Raw genomic sequence first — 22673 nt, 5'->3', positions numbered from 1 at the left:
CCTTCTTGGTTAGGGCAAACTTGCTCTGGACACAGGTCATGTGATGATGCTGAGACAGAGTTGAGGAGGCCAGGCTGAGGCAGCCTGGTCCCTGGAGCAGCCAGAGAGGGTTATTCTAGAAAAACAATACAGATTATAGTCAGGGAGGTTGACAAGCCAAAGTCAAAATGATGTGTCAGTTCCAAGGGATAAGTACATCATCAGGAGACAAGGCAAGAAGCCAGGAACCTGGAATGGGAGGAAAAGTTTGGGAAGAGGGGTGCAAGGTGGTAGGACAGGGGATGTTGGAACAGGGGTCAGGGCAAAGGCTGTGACAACACTAATGGCTGAGGGCTGGCACAAGAATGGTGCAGCCTGGCTGGGAAGGAGGCACTAGCCAGACAGGGCAAGACCTCCCCTCCCCAGACTGAATTCACATTCAGTCAACCGAAATTGCCTTTTGATATCCTGGCTTTGGTGGCATTGCTATAATCACCTTAGGAGTAGTTATTTTTACAGAAAAAAAAATGTAGTTTTGAGAGAAGAGAGGGATCTTAAAAAAGAAAAGGGCTCGTTTTAGTATTAACCCTTGCAGAGTATTTTCTTGAGAACACATTATTCAGCCTGCCCCGTCCACTGAAACCAGCCTTGCCAGAGTGTGTGCACTGGGTATTGCTGTCGTGTAGCAACTGGACAGAGTATCTTTCCCATGAGACTTCTATCACGTGGGTGCTGAGTTGAAATAGCTTGTCATGGATGCCAGATGCACGATATCAACCATCACTTGCAAATCAAACAAATGTTGCAGAAAGCACTGAGTTTGGCTTTCTACATTGATGTGATTCACTTAGACCTATTTTGGTACTTTCCTTTTTTCATTCCTATTTGTGCCACCTGACAGTCTTAGGCTGCCCGTCGAGGCCACTCCTCACCTCACAAGTCATGACATGGCTGAAGTCTGAAGGGCCCCGAGTCAGCAGTCAGCACATACCTGTTTTGAGTGCTTGCTCCCTGGAGCGAGAATATGGCCTCCTGGCTGCTGTGGCCACAGTTATGGACTAGAAAGCTGAGGGACAGCTACCAAGGGTGATGTCCTCTGGGGTTTTGATGTCAGCAGTGTCAAAGAAAAATTTTGGAGCCCAGAAACCAAAAGCAAATGTGGCAAGTTGAGAATAGGCATCATTGGCAGATTGGGGACTGAACACATGTATAAAGAGTTTCTGAACAGCCCAGAGCGAATTTATTATTTTGGTTAAGAATGAAGAGCTTTGTTTACCTAAAATAAAATCCATGCTTGACCACTTACGAACCATATGCTCTTGGGTAACTTAACTTCTCTGTCCTTTAATTGTCATATATATATATATATATATAAAGTTATATTGAGCCCTACCTCTTAGTGTCATTTCAAGTGTTAATAGAGATAACACATGTAAAGCAGCTAGCGTCAGCCCCAGAACATAATAAATGCACAGCATACTATAACAAAAATACTAGTTAATTAAAATGCAGGCATACCTCGTTTAATTGTGGTTCATTTTATTACACCCAACAGATGTTGGGTTTTTTACAAATTGAAGGCAAGACCCTCCACCAGCTAAAAGATTACCACTCACTTTATTGCTATACTTGCTTCATTGAAGTGGTGTGGAACCGAACCCACAATATCTCCCAGGTGTGCTTATAAAGTTCTCAGGACCCAAAAGCAGATGTACTAGAACATGTTTATCGGTTCTCCACAGTATGTGACCATTCTGAATGGCCATGACCATTTTGACACAAAAGCCTAGGTGGAAACAAAACCCTCCGTAGGATTTGTCAAGGAACCTTTGTTTGTAAAAGGAGAAGTTTTCAGCCATACCAGATGGTACAAGGGAAAGCTCTTGCAAAGCTTCGAAGGTCTTTAGTCCAGCTTCTTCATTGGCAGAATGAGGAACTGGACCCAGAGAGGGGCAGTGACTCAACCAAGGTCACACAGCAATTTCAAGGCAGATTCAGGAATAGAACTTAGGTCCCGTGACTTCCAAGCTAGTGCCATAACACTGCACAGGCCAGGTCTCTCTCTCCTCTTGGTCTGCTCTACCATAGACCTCAGAACTGGCCTGGCCACCCCCAGTGAATCCAGGAGTCCCAGTGATGACCTCAGCCAGGGCTTCTCAAACTGTAATATGCAAATGAACCACCTGGGGATCTTGATAAAAATTCAGATTCTATTTTGGTAGGTCTGGAGCGATGCCTGAGAACCTGCATGGCTACAGTTGTGCTACAGGTGATGCCGCCACTGCTCTGGAGATCGCACTTAGAATTACAAAGCTCTAAGCCAGTGCTGTCCAATAGAAATAGCACATGAGCTAAGCTGCATCTGTAATTTTAAAATTTCTAATGTGTTATGTGCTGTTGAGTCAACTCTAACTCTGAGTGAGTGTCCTATCCTTAACAGCCCTGCTCAGCTCTTGTGGACTCATGCCCATAGCTTCTTTTATGGAATCAGTCCATCTCGTATTTGTTCTTCCTCTTTTCCTGCCGCCTTCTGTTTTTCTAGTAGCAACATTAAAAGTGAAACAGATGACGTTCATTTTAATATACTTCATGGCACTCAATATATCCAAAATATTCTCATTTCAACACATAATCTAATATAAAAATTAACGAGATACTTTACATGCCTTTTTTTTTTCATACAAACTCTTCAAAATTCAGTGTATATTTTACACATAGAGCACATCTCAGTCCGGACTTGTCACATTTCGAGAATGCAGTTGCGACATGTGGCTAGCGGCGACAGTGCATTTCTAGGCGCTCACACCGTGGATCCCAGCCCCAGCCCCCACCCTGCACACCTGCTGAACGTAACCATGTTTTTGGGTCTTCCTCTGGCTTTCCCCACCTTGGCAGGCCCACCTCACCCACTTGTCATGGGTGAGGTCTACTCCAACCCTACGCCATAAGGAACAGCAGCCTGACTCCTCCGCAGTCCCAGCTTCCTGTGAATACAAGAGCCTAGATAGAGACAAGAGGCAAGAAGGCCAAAACCCACCTTCGCCCCTCATTTCTCCGTAACCCTGGGTTTATCTGGGCCCAAAGACCTCCATCTGATGGGCACTGTGGTGTCAGAATATACAATTAAATGCTTAAAAGCCCGTGTGCTCTGCTCTCAATTAGAGGAATGGGGCCAAGAATACTTTCCACATGGCTCAGACCCTGCCACTGTCTGGCCTGGTGGTTTGAAGGGTTCTGTGTGGGGCCAGCCATGACAGTGAGAGACACAGGCTGTGATTCCATGGTGGAGTGCCAGCGTGACATCTGTGGGCCCGCTGTGACTTTGGGCGTGGCTCTTCTCCTGCCAAAGAGACATCAATGGGATCATCTGACAGCTCTGGCCATGCTCGCCTCCTCACTGGGAGAAATCCCCACCCCACGGCTTCACTGTGGGGATTTCGGGTCTTGTCTGAACCAGAACGAAAGTGACAAGCTTCTTCCCCAAATGTGACTTGTAGGTGACTCACCAGGCACTTCTGCGCACACGTGCCCCCTGGAAACCCATGTCTGAGAAGTTGGGACATTTGGCTCTTCCACCAAATATCTGCTTTTGTCTGAGAAAGCTCATAGCTTGGTGCTACCTAATGCTAAACATATGAATATCTGGAAACATCTAAATACTCTGTGCTCTATTGACAAAACATCCACATAGGGACGTTCTGATTAATGGCATTTTCCGGAAAAGCAGAAACTGTTCCTTGTTTCGCTCCTTATTGTTGCAAATCATCTAAACTTGGTTTGACTTTTTCCTGCCTTCGTAAATAAAGTATAATAGCAAAATCAAATTTTATCTAATACTTCAATATCATTATCTGCCCCTGCAGGCATTTTTGCATATTGACCACATAGGCAATTCTATTTCATTCATTCAATTACAAATACATACTGAGTACCTGTTATATGCCAGGTGTTGTCCTAGGCTTTGGGGATGCATCAGAAAAAAAGGAAACAAAGAAAGAAAAAGTCCTGCTCTTGTGGAGCTTATATTCGAATGCATGCGTGTGCGTTGATGTGCTGGGAGGGACAGGGGTGGACAATAAACGAGCACATAAGATACAAATTGCACCAGGTGTTAAGTATCCTATGTACTGGTGCACAGCTGATGGGCTCCAAACTGGGGTCACAGGGCATCCAAGGCTCCCAAACAGTGGGCCGCCCCCATACCCCACCCCAGGGCAGGCATTGCTACCCGTCCAGGGTCCCCACTGCATGGCGACCTGACCAAGACCTTCTCTCCAGAAGAGCTCAGTAGCCCTCTGGTTACCTGTGGCTGGAACTTGCAATTTAAGCGGGTCATTTGTTGCCTCCTGCCCCTATATTTTCAGATTTATTTTCTCCCTTTCGCTTATCTGCCACCCACCTGTCTCTGCCTGGACCCTCGGTTTCCTCTGTTTGCAGCTATGCCTGCCCATGACTCTCACCCTCCACAGGGTCCCCTTCTGATGGGAGGGGAGGGGATGCTGTGTTTTCAGTGAGATAGCAGATGGATTGTTTGTACCATAAACTTTCCCCTCTGTCATGAGGTTAGAGCAGTGATAGCTAGAGGAAATATAAACAACAATTTTCCATGCACTTATGTCTCTGTCAGCCAGGAGTGCCATGCTGACACAAACACAGTATTAATTTGTTCAGTGTTTGAAGCTGAAATGTGCCATAAAAACACATGGCCCTTCAAAGAGTCGGTTCACAGCAGCCTGCTTTAAGAAGCCACCAAAGTCATCTTTTGAGGAAAATAAAACAAAAAATATATATTTACAAAACATTGCCCTTGGGGGAAGTTGAAAATATTTTTCCTATTTATGACCTGGTCCTTTTCCACGTGACAAATAGTGATTGATCGCTCCCACCCACACCCCTGCCCTTTCTCCTGTTTTAGGTGGGGCCCCAGTTCACATGGCTTTCTGGTTAAATAACAAGTGCTTCTGTGCCCAGCCCCAGCCCAGCAAAACCCAAATGCCAGCAACCGGTGGGGGGGAACATTTGAGGCCAGCACTATTCTTGGACACACAAAACAGGGGGAAAGACACTGAGATGAGAAGCCACCAGGACAGGCTATGGTCTTCATTAGAAAAACATGGGGGTTTTTTTGTAACTGGTCGGGGAATATTAGGAGATTGGACCATAAAATACCGTTAGGCTGATCCATATGAAATTACAATTTTTGAATCAAAAATAGTCATTATTGACAATTTCATCTGGCTCCATCTAAAAGTAAACAATAGCTACCATTCATTGATGACTGTCCGTGTGCCAGGCATTGAGCTAAGCACTTTACAAGAATCACATTTTTTAATCTTCATGATAACCCAATGAAGTGGTGTCTTAGGTTGGGTTCCCAGAAGCAGAATCTAAGGATTCATGGTTTATTAAAGTGCTCCTGGGACAAACCAGTGTGCGAGAGGGGAAGCAGGTGGACAGAGCCGTGAGAACGTGTGATTTCGGGCAAAACCCCAGCTTCATCTTGCGGGGAGTCTTGGAGCTTCAGTTCTACCTCAGAGTTTGTCGCACTGCAAGACAAGTGAACTGGGCTTTCGCACCCACAGTTCATCATTGGTCACAGGCCACCTACAGGGCATAAATGCTCAGACACATGCCGCTTTCTGCATGCATGGGCGAAGGGGCTCCAGTACCCCAAAGGCAGGCCTCTGAGCACAGTGGATGGCTATTAGAATCAAAGAACACAAAAGATGGGGGAGGAGTGCACCACGGAAATGGTAAGAGGAGGGTGTGGGCCTTGGCAAAGCATCTTTAGAGTCCACTGGAAGGAGAGATTAGTTTTATCACTATTTCACACATGAAGCAACTGAGATTGAGAAGGATAGAAGGAACTCAGCTCCTCACAAAGTGGAAGGGCTAGAACTCTGTTATGGATTGGCCACTAAGCTATCCACTCAATGTCACTTCCAATATCCTTGGTCACTGGAGTCAAGCTGGTGGTACCTGGCTCCCTTTCCTTAGAATGAGATTGTAGGGCTTACTTGGCTCTTGCTGATGGATTTGAATGCAGGTGGTGGGGGACCCCAGTGACTGACAACCATAGCTTATCTAAGTGTAGTTAGCAAGAAGCTGGACTCATTGTCACCTTAGCTCTCCCTTGTACCTCTCTACGTTGGAAAACGGGCATGTCCTGCTCCCAGCTTGGTGGGATCTGCTCACAGATTCCTCCATAGTCGCTGGAGCCTGTCTTCCCACTCTAGGGTCCCCTGGCCCAGGCAAGCATGACCCGCTGCTCCCTATGGCCAGGCCAAAGCACTGTCCAGTGCCATTGCTTGAGAAGACTATTGCTGCCTTGATCAGGCGCTCACTCCCAGCCGAGCCAGGCCAAGGGACACGTTGACACCAGAACACCTGGTGAGGGGGTCACCTCCAACTGCTGCCTCCTCACTCCCTCCCTCGGCAAGGTGTAGTCACTGGTCCTCATTTGGCAGCCCAGGGTGGCCTTCCTGAGGGAGCTGAGTCAGAGCTCTCCAGCCCAGAGCATGCCACAGTGGGAAGGACATAAACTCAGGAGGCTAGGATCAGAGTGTACAACCCAGTTCAGCCACTTACTAACTGAAGTGGTTATTTAACTTCTCTGTGCTCAGTTCTGTCATCTATAAACAGGAAATGACAATACTCTATCCTGTAAAGATTAAATGAGATGTTATTTGTAAGAGCCTAGCGCAGAGTGGGCATTTGAGAAATATTTGGTCTCAGCCTTTATTTCTCGGCTTTGCTGGCATTGCTTCATGTCACATTACCTGTCTTCACTCTGGGTCACTGTGTGCATTTTAATACAGACTAGCTGCCCTGGGCTCATTTGGGGGCAGAGTGCAAGCTAGAGAAATGTGTCCTTTATTGTCATGGGTTTTGAAAGGTTTTGTCCCTTTTGGGTTACTGACTGAGTTCTATCGAAGAACATTGGATGGCCTGGCTTTCCCTCCCCCACTCCCCATCGATTTTGACTAATGCAAAGCTGGCACCTGGTCGTCCTCATTGAATTCCATTATGCTCTCTCTACTAATAGCTCCTCGGATGAGGCCCTCTTGGACAGCATACCACAAGAGAAAAAGCAAAATGCTACATGATACTGAGATGCTGGGTCATGCCCCCCTCCAACTTTATCCCCCCATACATAGAAATGCTGTCCTAGTTTTCAGCAGCCTAATTGAACATCAATCACATAAGAAAAAAAACCTGCCTTACCACCCACACCATTGTGCTAAGAATAACTTCTGCTCCAGCAGTGGAGCTGGTCAGAATCACTTCCCAGTGTTTCCATCTGGAATTAGGTGTGAGGATTCAGAAAGTGCATTTGTCCATTTCGAATCTGAAGCTGGCATGGGCCCTGAAACTTGGAAGCCTGACCAAAAAAAAAAAAAAAGATAAAGGAAAGACAAGAAAAGTAAGAAAGGAACCTAGAATAAACATGCAAACACTGACTTTCTCAAAAACCTGTCTCATATTGAAAGTCTTCCCTTTTGTGTTGCGTGGATCTCATTTACTCTGCTCTTCCTAGTTAGTCCAAGAGTCGGTTTTAAATATTGACTTTTTTTACTCAGGGCTCAGTTCAGCTCACCATCTTATAGTGGAGTTCTCAACCAGTAGAATCTCTTGATGATTAGGATCATGGTTTTCCGGTTTGGGGCAGAAACTGGGTTTGGTAGTAAATGGATGTCTGGCTTTGGGGAAAGGATTGGTGACCTTTTAATCTTCCCAATAAATAGAATCATCCATTCAGTCAAAATCTACATCTATTTCTAGAATGCCAACTTTGTGCCAGGTACTGTGCTACCTAAGCACCGATGCCTCAAAGCACACACAATAAGATGCCTTCTCCACTCTTGGAGGTTACAGTCTGACATCAGAGATCCCCTAATTCTGGCTGCAAGTAGTTCCATCCAGGAGCTTTTGAGATGTACTCTTTTCATGTATTTTCTTCCTTAATTCTCATAATAATTCTACAAAATAGATACTACTATTGTTCTCATTCTGAAGGTGGGAAAACTGAGGCACAAATTGGTTGAGTCACTTGGTTATATAGCATCACAGAAGAAGAACGGGACCACAGGCAGTCTTTCTGCAGAGAGCTGCACTCACCTCTGAACTCACCTGCCTCTTCGTGTGTGGAAGCATGGCATGCGTGGCGTGTCTGGAAATGGCTAGAACACGTGGCAAAAAAAGAATTAGGGAGAGAAAGCTGGAGAGGCGGACAAGGGAAGGGAGGAAGGGCCCTGGGAACGCAGACTAGAAGACTGGATTTTATTCAGTGGAGGATCAGAGTAGCTCCCACCTAGACCAACTAGAAGAAGAAAGCATCGGCTGGGAGCTCCAGATACATGCCTACACGACGAAAAGTAGGTCAGTGTCTTTGGAAGAGAGCGCTGAGGTACAGACGCTTGGTGACGGCAATCTGCTCTGACAGGGACTCCGTGCTGAGTGAGGAGGAATGTGCCAAGGGCCTCCCGCTCCTTTTCCCCCACTGAACTTGCGCTTCGACACGTTATCAGGACTTGTGGGGTCAGCCCCAGAGCAGCTGGCTCTGTGCCTTTCTTCCCCGGAGGCTGCACTGCCTACCCAGTGCCTGTGTCCACTCTGTTCATCAAGCCCACCCAAACCTTCCCAGGCTGCTGCCCAGAGAGGCCTCATCACAGAGCACAGGGCTGAGCACCGATGGGGCGGCCATGGGAGGGCTGGAGACTCATGTCCCTGCCCATCGTCTCAGCCAGGGCAGAGGCTCCCGGCTCAGAAGCAGTCGGCTGTAACGGGAACACCCACGAGCCTGGATTCCAACTCCAGCTCTACCACTTACTGTGTGGTATTGGGCAATCCCCTGACCTCTGTGAAGATCAGTTTTCTCACCTGTAAAACAGGCTGACCACTCCTCCCATGCAGGTTTGTTTTAAGAATTAGAGACATTATTCATGAGACACCTAGTAAATATGTCTAAGGCCCTCAGTAAATGACAGCTGTTATTATGCCTGATAACCTGTCATTACGGTGTCCTAAGACGCTATGGGTCCAGAGAGCCCAGGCTGACAGCCACCGAACAACCTCCTTACTTTGCAGATGAGAAAACTGAGGTCCTAAGGGAATCAGTGGCTTTCCCAAGGTCATCTGGAAACTGAACAGCAGAACCAGGAGTAGGAGGTGCCAGTGAGAGGTCCCATGGTTCCCAGCATGGAGCAGGGGTGAGAAGTTCAACCACTCACAGCCTTTGCTCTGATTTCCTCCTTCCATAATGGCACAGATACAACCTTTCTGGAAGGGTTGTGTGGACGAATAAGCTGTCATTCCAAAGTGCTGAAAAGTACTCCACAGGTGCCAAATCATGACTCTCCCTGGATTTCAACACCTCGGTTGGCATGCCTTCCCCCCCAGATGCAAGCTGCATGAGGACAGTGCGTGCGCGCATGCGTGTGCGTGTGTGTGTGTCTGTGTGTGTGCGTGTACGTGTGCGTGCGTGTGTGTGTGTGTGTGTGTGTGTGTGTGTGTGTTGAGGGAATGGGAGGAGGAGAGAGAAGAGCACATAGATAATTCCGGATTTTCCAGGGACTATTTCTATACCTGAACTCCAGTGCTCTGTGGCCTTGCCCCTTGCCGTATGATACAGATGGAAGCGGTCTCTTCCTTCCCAGGTCCTCTGCATCCTACTTTCAGCCACCTGCTGGAGGAAGGTGTGAGCAAGGGCAGCTGGCCCGGGGCCCGCACTCTGTGGCCCACAGGGAATCAGTGCCACGTAGCTAAGGGGGCAGTGATTTTCCAAACGTTCAGAAAACAAAAAGCAGAGTCATGACTCAGCCCAGGTGACTGATGTAAAATAGGGTGTTATGGAAAAAATGTGGAATTTGGAATTAGACAATTTAGGATTTGAATCCTGGTCCTACTGCTTCCTAGCTGTGTGGCCTTGGGAAAATCACTGCTTTACCTATCTGTGCCTTAGCTTCCTCATCTGTGAAATGGAGAAAATATTACTTCCAAGCATTGTTCGGAGACATGAAATGACATGAAGACTCTGGCATGTCATTGATTCCTTTCCACCTGAAACCCTGCCACCATCCCAGTGGCTTTCTGAGCTTGGATTTACTATGGTACCTGGGCCATCCTGTGTTGATTTTTAATTACGAATTTGGTAAAGTCAGAAAGATACCAAGAGGTGGTTGCTGAAAGCAAAGCCTGTCTCTCAAAAAGGGGCATCTCCCTTGGACGTGATGGCCTAAGTCATCTCAGGCATTGGGATAAAAGCAGCCATCGGTGGTGATGGTAGGGAGACACCTGCGTTTGACACCCCATGGCAGGAGGAAGGAGTGTAGTACCCTGGTAGATGTCTTCAAGGAAACAGACTAGCTATAGCCTGATCGTGCACCTCTCTACTAACGGAGTTTGGCAGGAGGCCGGGGAAGGAGTGGGCAGAGAGGGGCTGGGGCTGCCTGAGAGAGTCTGAACCTCTCCGAGCTTCTCTCAGCCTGCAGAGCTGCAAGGAAAGCATTTACAGAGAGGCCCCACCACCCTTTCTCTAGCTTCTTTTCGCTTCCTGATCAAGTCTGGATGGCCAATTCTGGGGATACAAATCCCGTCTGCAGGACGCTGGATGGTGCCCATGAGTCCCTCTCAGAGAGGCACTGGTCCCTGTTAGGCTCATAGCCTCAGGTTCTGGGTCTTCACTCAGTGTCGTAGCAACAGAAATTTCTACAAACTCAGATATCCCCACATCAGGGGGTCATGTGTTGCCTCCAAGGAAGGTGGGAAAGGAGCTGTGGCTTGAAGACTTAACTGTGCACCAGGAAAAATGATAATCGTAACGGTGGTAGTAGTGACCAAATATCAATCACTGATTTATACATATTAATTCATTTCATCCTCCCATCAAATCTGTGGGAGGTACTTCTATAAACTCCATTTTACAGATGAGAAACTTGAGGCTCAGAAAGGCTAAGTAACTTGCCCAAGGTCACACTTCTAATAAGTGGCCTAGCTCAAATCTAGGCAGGAACGCTCAGCCAAACTCCAAAGCCATCTTCATTTTAACCACTATGCCCTACTTTACTGCCTCTCACTTAATCTTCCCCCAAAGTCCCAGGATGTGGGTCTTATTAATGACGTAGGGGAGGAAACTGAGGCTCAGAAAGGTTAAGTGACTAGGCCAAGATCATACAGCCAGTTATGGATCTCTTCCAGAGGAGTAACTGAAACCTCGACATTGTCTCTTACCCCATGGGTGAGAGGGAGGAAAATGTGGGGGAGCCAGCTCTTTGCTCACTGCCCAAACCTCTACACTAAGCACACTGGCAGGCAGGCACGAAAGCCCTCCCCTTGCCTGGTTACCCTCTTTGCCTTTCAGACCTCACCCCAACATCACCCCAAACATCACTCCTCCTGAAGCCGTGGCAATCTAGAGGGGTCTAGGTTCTTTATCTGCTAACAGCACTTGCCTCTCTTAGTAATTATACGTTCACTGTTGTGGTTATGTAATTACTGTCCATTTCTCTGATTATATTGTAAGCTCTATGAGAAAGGAACTTTGGTTCTTGCCAACTTTATATCCCCAGCGATTAGCACGGCGTCTGGCATTCAGTAGCACTAAAATAGTATTTAAATCAATGAATGAATGAGTCTAGCACCTACAAGGTTCTAGACTCCCATCAGGCCCTCAGCCTTCCATGATCTCAAATCCTTGCAGAAACCTCGTGAAATACGAGTAGTTGTCATCATTCCCATTTTACTGATGAGCAAGCTGAGGGTCAGAGAAGTAAAGTGACCCTTGCTCCATCGGTCAGTCGGAGGTGAAGTCAGGAGTCACACCCAGGACTGCCTGACTCCAGCCCCAGTCTTCTCTCTCCTTCACTTCACTGTTAGATAGGAACCTGGATGTGAGACGTAGTGATGAGGGGCTCTGCCAAAGTTCCTCCTCTGGGGAAAACAGAAGAAAATGGGGTTGTGGAGACCAGACAGGACTGAAAGTCAAGAATAACGGATCAAAGGCAAGGAAAGAGCTAAAATGATTGTGGGAGGAGATTCTAGAAACCTGTCTTTGATAACTGGGCAGGAAGTCAGCCTTGCAGGCCAGACGCCTTTGAAGACTGGATTCTCCATCTCCAGATACAGCCCTTCACGGTCCCCCCTTGGGAAGGATAAAACCCTAACAAGCAAAGGATTCTGAATGGGAGTTAATTCAACATCTCAGAGTTCCAAATGATGGTCTTTGTGGAATTAAGGAAGCCAAGCGACGCTTCACAGGCCTCAGTGCAGCCTTAGGGAGACTAGCTTCGTTTGATTCATCGTTTGGCACATGTCCAGTCTGCCCTGAGGCGAAAATCCTGATAAATTTATCAGTGAATGTCTGAAATTCTTGCACAATTTGGAGCTTCAAGAAAATTGCCAGGCATTTTCTTTAAAAAAAAAAAAAAGATTTAATAACGTCTTGTACCACTGTTTGTAAAACAATATCTTTCTAAGCCAAAAAACCCCTGTATATTTTGTTCTTTTCCACTCGTCAAGCTCTGAGGTTTTATTTGCCCTAGGTTTGGAGAACAAGCGGAAATCAACACAGCTGTTTATGTTTAGTGGCTTTGAATGATCTCAGGGCACAAAAGATCCTCATGGGTGTCTCTGCTTTGTTGACAGTTCTTAGACCAGCTTTGAGCTCAGCCAAGGAGTAGTGTGAACTAGAATTCCCTTTCACACGTGCTCGGCGGGGTTCATGTCAGGCATACTGGGGCACTCTTCGTTCCAGTGCCTCTCTTTCGGCAGGATGGGAACTCTTGTCTTCAAGCCAGTGTCATTGGTTGTAAAGACAGCTTGGTAGATCAGTCAGAAGAGAATTGATTTCCAAGTCCTGCTGCTCAGGGGTGGTCTTGGCACTTCTGTAGAGAATGATTCTATGAGGAGCTGTTTCCCAGGAAGGAAGGGAAAACAGGATCTCTGGACTAACCATTCCTACTTATCTAAGAAGGAGAGGACCCTGCTTGTCAATGACTTTGTATATATATCTATATATCTGTATATCTATATCTATAGCTATCATCTATCTATCTATCTATCTATCTATCTATCTATCTATCTATCTATCTATCTATATCTCCTCCCTTTAGCTAAAACTGGACTTCAATCTTTGAGAGCTAACAAAGAGTTTGTCTGTTTGGGACAGGGCTGATCTCCCCTGTCTGGAAAGGCGGAGGACAGAGATGGATATGAACTAGCTCACTTCCATATCGCCAACATGAGGCACAGGGCTTGGCTCACTCTAGGGCTTAATAAGTATCCCCCGAATAATTATAAGGTTAAAACAAGTAAAGATATTTATTTGAAAAATACAGAAAATCCCATGGAAAAGTAAATTGAAACCACCCATAATTTCAACCCTAAAAACAATGATATAAAAGAAGAAATTGCTAATCCCCTAGCTTGCCCTTCAGAAGTAACTGCTATTAACAGTTTGGTGTGATTCCTTTCTTCCTTTTCCTTCTCTTTAAAAACATATTTTTTTAAACATATGTAAACACAGATACATTTATGAGCAAATTTTAATAGTAGCCAAACATGTATATAAATATTAAGATAAATACCCCCACTAAGAAAACATTTTACATTTTTAAAAATTACAAAATGCATACTAAAGCTCTAAATGATTTCTTTTTTAAGTTACCCACTGTTAAGATTTTTCACAACAGCACCCCTTTATGAACACAGACCTCCAAGAGTTAACTCTGCTCCAAGCCCTCCTCTGAGAGCCTTGGGCACCACCACCGCCTCTGGGCCTCACCAGACTCTGGGCACCACTGGACTCTACCGGTGGGTAAGACATCGATCAGAAGTGCCTCATCTAGCCTGTCCCAGCGGATGCGCACCAGGCTCCGTGCCTGGGGCAGAGTCAGAAGGTAGACATGAAGCTAACAGGATGATAGCGACCAAAAGAGGAAATGTGGCAAAGGGGGAGGCGGGGAGCATGTCGCTCAGCGTCTGAGGCCCACACTGACCAATGGTCAGGCTGCTTAATGCCATCTGCAGCGTTGACTCGGGGGCAGCATTTGATCTATTGCCCAGCTGCGTTTGGGCTGCAGTCATAGCTAGACTGGCTGAGGGTGTCTCTCAACCAGAAAACCTTGCTCAGAAAGTAATAGAAGGCCTGAGTTCTTCCAGATTGGCTGTCATTGGTTAAAATTATCCAGGTTATTGCCTCAGTAGCCCTCTACTCGAAACTTTGAGAGAGCAAAGCCTGTGTGGCATTTCTTATAGCAGTGCTTTTCAATTTGCACGTCCCTGGAGAGCTTTACTAATATACAAACGCCTGGGCCCCATTCCCGGAGAGTCTGGTTTAATTGGTCCAGGGTGGGGCTTGGGCAGCCTCAGTTTATTAATTCCCTGGGTGATGCTAATTGATAGCCAAGGCAGTAAAGCAAAGTGTGAGGACCAGCTGATTCAGAGTCACCCAACCTCTTGTTTAAAATGCAGACTCACAGATTCAAAATTGTAGGTCTGTTGCAGGGGGTGGGGGAGCTTAAGGATCTGTTCCTTTAATACCCCCAGTACCAAGCACCCCAGTGATTCTTAGGCTTCTTATTTAAGGACCACTGGTCCATGCATCTTTGTCTCCCAGTGGACACCAGCAAGCAGGCAGCTCTTAGAGCCTGAGCATCAGGTAAGCAGGCCCCCATAACTGGCCAGGTGCTCATGCCTTTCCTCACTAATTAAGACCACTATCATTCACAACCTGGGTGGTTACTAATCCTTGCTTCCTGTTTCCTCCACTGTAATATGGAGCAATTATGCCGCCATACAGGGGTGCTCTGCAGAGTCACTGCAATGGTGTGTATAACGCAAATCTCCACAAGAAGCCGTTATTGTTATTTCTACTGTTATGGTTATGATGGTTAAACCTCTGATAGTATATAGTGAACACTAGTGCCTAAGGTTCGGTGTTCAGGCTCTGGAGTCCAAGTGCCTGGGTTCAAATCCTACTTTTCTACCTAACTAGCTGTGGGGTCTCATAAGTAAGACACAGAATCCTCTGTGGGCCTCAGTTTTCTCTCCTGTAAAGTGAAAATGACATTCCCCATCCACCTTATGGAATTGGTGGAAGAATTAAAAGTAAGGTATGCATAATGCTTATCACAGCCCCTGATAAATAATAAGAATAACTTCATAAATGATAGTTCTTACCACCATCATCATCATTATTACTGGGTCAATTGTAGTTGTCAGGTCTACTGTGTGGAAAGAAGAGTGGATAATACAAAATAAGGAATATAATTTTAAAAAAAAATCAGTTTGAAACTCAATTAACTAGACCTCTCAGTTGATAAAATTTCTCCATCTGTAATAGTAAAAAAGTGGGTAGAGAATTAAAAATAGCAAGCAAGAACAAACAAACAAACTTGCAGGTAGGATCCAGCCAAGAACCTGGACATGCTCAGCTCAGCCCCCTTCACCTTTGCTTCCAGCAGGCACAGTCCTAGATGGTGCCTACTCCAAAATACAGGAGCTTCAAGAAGCCAAAAGTACTGGCTGGGCTGTGGCCAACCGCGTGGACTGGAGCATCCACACATTATTACTTTCCTCTTCTCTCACTTCACCTTTTACCCACACATACAATCTTGAAATTCATCTTTTATATACTTTTTATATCCCTGGTCCCATCTCTTTGTCAGGAGGTGTTCTTATTTACATTTGCTTGACACTCTGAACCCACATGAAATGGTGAATCCAATTCCCTCCCAAACATTCTGCGAATCACTAAATTGGGGTGGGGGCAAAGATGGGGGGGACACAGTTTTCCTTTCCATGGCCATCCCTGACTCTGCATTTCTGTTCCCACTAAACTCAGGATCTCACTCTAGTCCCGGTTCTCTTCCTTCTCCAAAACAAACCCATATTCAAAATTCAGCTCTTTTTAAAAACAATTCTCCCTCATCAAAAGAAAACGCTAGTCTCTCAAAGTGTTTGGTGGCATAGCAGGCTTTATTGAGATTTTAGAAGGAAAGGGTTTTCCTTTGCCATGGTGCTCTGCTTCTTCTGTTCTCCCTGAGGGGTCTCTTCATGTTGCTCTGGCTACTCTACTTTTGGGGAGCCCTTCACATTAAACCTGAAATTTCCTCATTTATTATAGACAACAGTGTAGCTTGACCCCTGAGCTCTGGGCTGTCTTTCTGATATACAAATAGTGTACAAATAATGCTATCCTTAAGACAACATAAGATCTCAGAGGCTCTCTCTCAAGTAGCCCAGAACTGACTTTGAAATTTCAGACTTGCCTATTTCCTAGAGCCTGAATATGGAAGGATGTGATATGTGACTTATATTCCCACTGGTGTGGTTTATTTACACATTCTTCCCCCACCTACAGAAGGCAAAATAGTCACAGTCTAAGTTTTAAATGTGTTTTTCTCTATTACATTTATTTTTTATTAATATTTAGCCATGACTTATTGAATATAGACTTTCCTCAAATCCAATGAGGAATGAGGCAAAATGCAAACTTATAAAGGGAGGAGAGTGGACCCATATCTCTTAGAGTTTCAACACTAAGGGTGGAAAGGAAAGGAGATTTCTCTCTGTTACTTTTCATTTTTTTTGTTAGTCAGAAAGTTAAATTAATTAAAATAGCTGCTAACCCCATAGATAGTTGATGTTCCTTTGTCCCTCGCTTATCACCGTATATATTGCACTGCTTCTACTAGAGTATTAGTTATATTATTTGTCACTTATTTTCCTGTTTGCTTCCCCTGCTAGATTGTCCTCCATTTTTCAGTTGTGAAAAAGGGCAATCCTCAGGCTAGGAAACAGCAGTTGCATCATTCTTTAAACCTTGAGAGAAGAGAATAAGAACTTATTTGCTCCCCATCATGATGGGCACAGCTTGGCACATAGATGGCTCTCAACGATTTATTCATTGAATTAATAACTGAGCCACCCCATATCTACTTAATCTATGGTTTACTATATATTTGTTTGACCTTTAGTCAGGGCCATTGCCTCCGCGTGTATGTACACACACACACACACACACACACAGACACACACTCATTCACTCACTCACACTCACTCACACTCACATAGACTTCTCACACTCCAGCATCTGCAGGCAGCAGAATTCACTGTCTCCCAGACCTCACCATCGTGCATATTGATCTGCACACAGGCCCATCTGGAAGAAGACAGAAGTGAATGGGATGCTGTCCTAAGGTTCTTATCCTGGCTCCTCTGCAGTCTGGGATGAGTGGGCTCTCAACTCAGCCACTACCAAAAGGTGGGCACTTGTACCATCTCTGAGATATGTGTTGTAAGTTGCCAACCATGTTGTAGAAGATTAAGGAAAAGTGAATTTTTGAAAATGAACGAGTGTGATTTTCTTTTTTACTCTCAAATAAACTCATAAATGTTTCACTTTTTCTGTTGTTCTAGAGACTTGTAAGATGTCCATTCACTGGTTATAGCCAGGGGTTTCCAAGAGTCTGTTGACTTTTTCCCCAGGTCCCTGCATTTGTGTGTGTGTGTGTGTGTGTGATAGGCAGGGGTTTAGATGCTCTAGGCTCTTCACAGGACTGTCTTCTTGGGAGGTCAGCTGCAACCAGAGGTCTTTAACTCTAATTAAGGATGCGTTGATGGGGCTGGTCACTTGCAGGTCAACTCTGAAGCCCAGTTCACACTCAACTAGTCACCAGTGTTTGATGTTAAGTATCAGAAAGGGATGCAGCAGGCACCTCCGGATTTGAGGTTGGCTCTTCTGACCAGGGAACTGTCTGAACTCTTTGGGTGGTGATTCAGTGGTCCTGAGAACTCTGGTAATAAGTTTCAGATTGCCCCATCACTGACATGTAGGTGATTTTAAAAGTTTACAGTCAGACAAGGAGAAAAAGAGAGAAGTGTTGTCAAAGTTGAGATTTAAAATGATGGGCTGTCCATAGTGCATATAATTTTTAAAAATAACAATTTTTTTAAAAACCTGGATAGTGTGTTCTTTCCAAAGCAGCTTGTCAATCTCTGAACCAGTGACTTCTTTAGTTATCAATGCTTGCCAAACTTTTTTATTTAAAATGACTTCTTTCATGTTAATATAGCATCCATGTGGAAGGAGTAATTTTATAGGACATTTTAATAATCTGAGATAATCTTATTTAGAGAGGATTCCTGTAATTACGTCTTTTGCTTCAAGAGAAAAATAGCTTTTTTTCCCCTTGTCTGTCTGTGATGATAAATTATTTTGCTTTAAATAAGGATAATGAGAATTAGTATGAAAATAAGAAAGGTATAAAGGGGATGAAAAATGTTCCAGGAAAGAGAAAATAAAATTATTTAAGGGCTGAGGAGGCAGGGAAATTGATTCAGAAATAGACTTAGAGAGTCGCTAGTTTTCCACCAAAAAAGATGAGAAATTATCAGATTTTACATAAACCACACAGGGTTAAGGTGAATGCTTATATGCTTGCCAAATTCTAGATTATTAGGAACAGGTACTTGTTATACCACACACACACAAAGAATGCACTGTTTTCCATATTAGTACACATTTGAGGGTCTCAGAACTAAAAAAATGAACTTGGCAGCAAATATGATTTAATCAAGAGATCAAAGATGGCAAATAAATAGGCTATATGTAATTATGTCTATTTCTGTACCCATGACAGACATTATTAATTGATCAGGCTGCTTTTTGCAACTAAACTACACGGATGCACCTCAGAATTCTTTTCAGCGCAGTGTGACAGAAAGTAACGTGACTACAGATGGCCCTTGAGATGAACCCTTTTGCTACACTTGGTTTAGCCTTACTGCTCATCACAGGGGTGCTTATTCAGAAAGCACAATCACAACTCCATTCCAGACCTACAAATTAGGATGTTTATTTTAGCAAGATCTGTTTTACTTCTTATGTACATTAAGGTTTTAAGAAGCCTTGGAAGGGAATTGAATGTGTGACATATTCATTAGGGAGGAACTTCTCAAGCTTTAGTGTGCATCAGATCATTGGGTTAAACACTTGTTAAACCTAGATTACCGGGCCTCACCTCCAGAGCTTTTGGTTCAGTAGGTCTGGGGTGGTGGTTTTCAAACTAGTTTCCAAGTGCTGCTGTTGTTGCTGGTCCAGGGGCCATACTTTGAGATCCACTGCATTAGGGCCATGGAAATACTTTGGATTATCTCTCCATGACCTTTAAAGTCGAAGACTGCAATAACTTTCCATAATTCTTGGTACATCCGTCAGAACCAGAATTCTGGGTAGGAGAGTCCTAAGGTTTACTACAGCATAACAGTTCTTGGGACCTGTGTACCTGAATCTAAAAGGCTCTCCTCCTGGAGAATTGCTGCTAGCATTATTTATTTCATAACAACTTAGGTAGTTAAGTTATTGTGTCCACAGCATTATACTAGATGCTGAGAGAATCTAATGGAAGTTTAAATGCACTTCCTAACTTAAAGAGTCTCTCTAAGAAGAACATAAACACATGAAACAATAAATAACAAAGTGGCATCAGATGGCAAAAGGCAGAGTGCTAAGTAAGTGGCATGGACCACATGTGATTTAATTTCAGATGGAGGGAGGATACCTGAAATTATATATAAGACTGTGTGCATTTCAGCCTAGCTAGAGTAGAAAGTTGATATATAGAATGGGTAGAAGATAAGGTGGGAAGAGGGAACAAGTCAGGGTAAGAAGACGCCTTCTCATTTCTTAACACTGCTTTAAGAGGTTATTTTGAAACCGAAGTTTCCTCTGGTAGAGATAATGATAAATCAATACTATCAACACTGCAAATCAGGCTATAAGGTGTGCATAGAGAAAACCTTTATCTCAGAAACAGAGAAGAAAGACAAACAGTTTATACACAGAGATGCCTGGGGGGAATGTAGCAGTAATTTAATTAATAGGGACAATAATACCCAACTTCTCCTGGCCCCGTACATTGCCAGGTACTTGTGCTAAAGAACTGTCATGCACTATCTCATTTAATTGAAACAATAGTGAATTATTTAAATACAGTCAAGCCTCCTTACTCCAAGTGAAAACCGAAGCTTTATACGGATGCAATAAGATTGAAGAACTTGCCCAGTTTAAATCCAGGCAGTCCTGCAAGGAGGGGGGCTCCTCATCCATGAAACACGAGGGTTTCTGACCTGCCTGGATCATTCCTTCCAATTCTTATCCTTTGAGTCAGTAGAAGCCCAAACAGCAACTGAGAGGAGTAAAGAAATCCTCAGGCGAATTAAAGTCGAGGAACCTGTGGGGCCAGTGTGTCCAAGGCACGGACAGGGAGGGGCTCCTACATGAAATGCAGCAAGGTTCAGCCTGAGCCAGCCAGGGTCCTGGAGCCTCTCCTGACTTCCTCAGGCCACTCTAATTACAGAGTCTGTGGTAGGTTGCAAGGAGGAGCTGTTTCGGGGCGGAAAGCTTCCTTGGGTATTGTATTTGCCTATAAATACTTCAAATAGTTAAGTGAAATGTGCAGCCTTTGAAAGCTGGAGAGGAAGCTATTGGGAGGCCCCCCGGGTCCGCCTGGCAGAGCAAGCAGAAAAGAAGAGAAATGGCTGGCGTGTCGTTAACGCGGGAGACGAGTAACAGCCCTGCCCAGGCCAGATGGCGGGGCGCGGGGCCTCGGGCGCGACTCCGGAAGACTCAAACCGTTAAGGTGACCAGAATAATTTGAAAAGGGAAACAAACTTCTCCCGAGCCGTGCCCTCGGGGCCCGGAGGGGGACGTTTGCGTTTGAAAGGGCATTTTTCAAAAGAAGGTTTCAAGGCGCGGGGGTGTCGGCCCGCCGGGAAGCGCGCGGCCGGAGCAGTGCTGCAGAGCGGCCACCAGCCCGCTTTGTACTTGCGGCCAAGCGCGGCCCCAGAGTTTCGGCCGCAGCCCGGGAGTTGAGGCCACGCCCCCTTTGCAGTGAGAGCCGCGGCCGCTGATTGGCGCGCCAACGACCAATGGGCGCGCCGGGGCGGCCCGGGCTGTCAGCGCGCGCCGCAGACTCGCGGCCGCAGCCTGTCTTCCCCAGTGCGGAGCCCGGCAGCCAGAGCAGCCTTCCCGGGAAGCGCGACGGCCGCTCGCGAGCGCAGCCCTGCCCAGTCGCGCGTCTCGGTGCCCGTGCCCCACTGCCACAGCTTTGCGCTATAGCGCATGGAGCATGTGCAGACTCACAGGCGCTAAGGTGCTATCTATCCGGGGGGCTTCTGAGCAGTGGTGACGCTGTCACGCCTAGAGAGACCTTCGGGGGCTCTCGCCGCGCCTCTGCGTCGCGGGTGACACTGCGGTGCTCGCGATCAGGGCGGCAGCTGCCTCTTGGTGGAGACGTCTTGGGCTCCGTGTGCCCTCCCTCTCCCTTTCTCCGCCGCTCGCTCCTTCCCTCGCGGGTTCACACTCGCAGCTTCCCGGAGCTGGAAGCGTGCGTCCCCGCCGCTTCTCTTCCAAAGGGGCCTCCTCACTTCAGAGATGCAGTGACAAATTAATATGGGCTTCCAAGCCTCGGGTTCCCAGGAAGAGAATCGCAAGAGGCAACTGCCCCTGAAAGCCCAGAGCCTTTGAACAGGCGGCCCAGGAGGGGCGTGAGACACAGCTGCAGCATCCATCCAGGTGGGACCAGCTGAGCACCGCGACAGGTTCTCCGCCGCATCCCAGCACCTTTAAGGCGCGCTCGCCGGATTGCTCCGAGTTCCCCGACCGGGGATTTTTTTTCCCCCCTGCGCTGGTGGTGGGCGCCTCGCGGGCCGAGGCCCGGCGCCTGCTCTGCTGCCCGCGCTGCCTTTAGCGGTCGCCTCCGCCGCTGCTGCCAGGGACGTGCTGGGAAAACCGAAGCCCCGAGAGAAGATGCCGGCCATCCTGGTCGCCTCCAAAATGAAGTCGGGACTGCCCAAACCCGTGCACAGCGCCGCGCCCATCCTGCACGTGCCCCCGGCCCGGGCCGGCCCCCAACCCTGCTACCTCAAGTTGGGAAGCAAGGTGGAGGTGAGCAAGACCGCCTTTGCTAGCCAGATCCCCCTGAAATCGCAGGGACTACCAGAGCTGGCGGCGGAGGGGCTCCCTGTGCGGAAGAGCGGCTCGTTGGAAAATGGGTTCGATACCCAGGTGAGAGGTGCTGTGTGCATAGTTCTGGGAAGATGGGTGAATGCTTTTTATGGGGGGAGGGTGTGGCTGGAGTGGGGAAAAGGGCTACTCTGTGGGCAGAGAAGGGAACCGTTCCGCTTGACCCACAGACCGGGAGATGCGCGAGGAGAGTGGGCTGGCCGGTGGGTGTGGCCCGGGTGCTGCAGGTTTGCCTTAAGGATCTATATGAGACCCAGGTGCGAACACGCTTGCAGGTTCCTTCTGCGGGGAGCACGGCCGTTGTGTTCTCAAAAAAATGTGTGCAGCGCTGGTAATGTCAGGTCCTGCATGTTGAGGGCTTTTCTTCCCACCCCCCAAGCAGTATCAGCTGAGTGTGTCTGGCTGTCGCTTCTGCAGAGATTTTGTCCCTGCCAAGGAGTGATCTGAGGCCTCATTGGACTCGACGCCCCCTGGCCTGGCTGCAAGATCCGGGGAAAGGGGTCTGGGGGTGGCAGTGAACCTGTTCCCCTCGGCTTGAAGATGACTTGCCCCTGCCCCATCCCTTGGACTGACAGGATTCCCTGCACAATGCTGGGACTGCAGTAGGAGTGACCTGTGCACCAGCTGAGGCAGCCAGCTGGAGACTCCTAGCGTCTTGGCTGGCTGT

General features: G+C 46.7%; 1 protein-coding gene across 10 annotated transcripts in view; it reads left to right on the top strand.

Annotated features, from left to right (window-relative positions):
- Nucleotides 1-22673, top strand: part of NAV2 (neuron navigator 2) — a 738710-nt gene that overhangs the window by 320955 nt on the left and 395082 nt on the right. For 9 of the 10 annotated variants that reach the window (XR_002125006.1, XM_019651379.1, XM_019651381.1 and 6 more), the window contains exon 1: nt 19881-22048. The exons of the other annotated variant lie outside the window; for it this stretch is intronic. Coding sequence is in view for 8 of the 9 variants with exons in the window: in XM_019651379.1 (XP_019506924.1) it covers nt 21791-22048 (258 nt within the window). In the remaining variant the exon portion in view is untranslated. Of the gene's footprint in view, nt 1-19880; nt 22049-22673 lie in introns of those variants that run through there. 10 annotated transcript variants of the gene reach the window in all.

The sequence above is a fragment of the Hipposideros armiger genome, unplaced genomic scaffold (genome assembly GCF_001890085.2).
Source record: "Hipposideros armiger isolate ML-2016 unplaced genomic scaffold, ASM189008v1 scaffold_159, whole genome shotgun sequence".
Lineage (NCBI taxonomy): Eukaryota > Metazoa > Chordata > Mammalia > Chiroptera > Hipposideridae > Hipposideros > Hipposideros armiger.
This window is presented reverse-complemented; position numbering and strand designations above follow the sequence as displayed.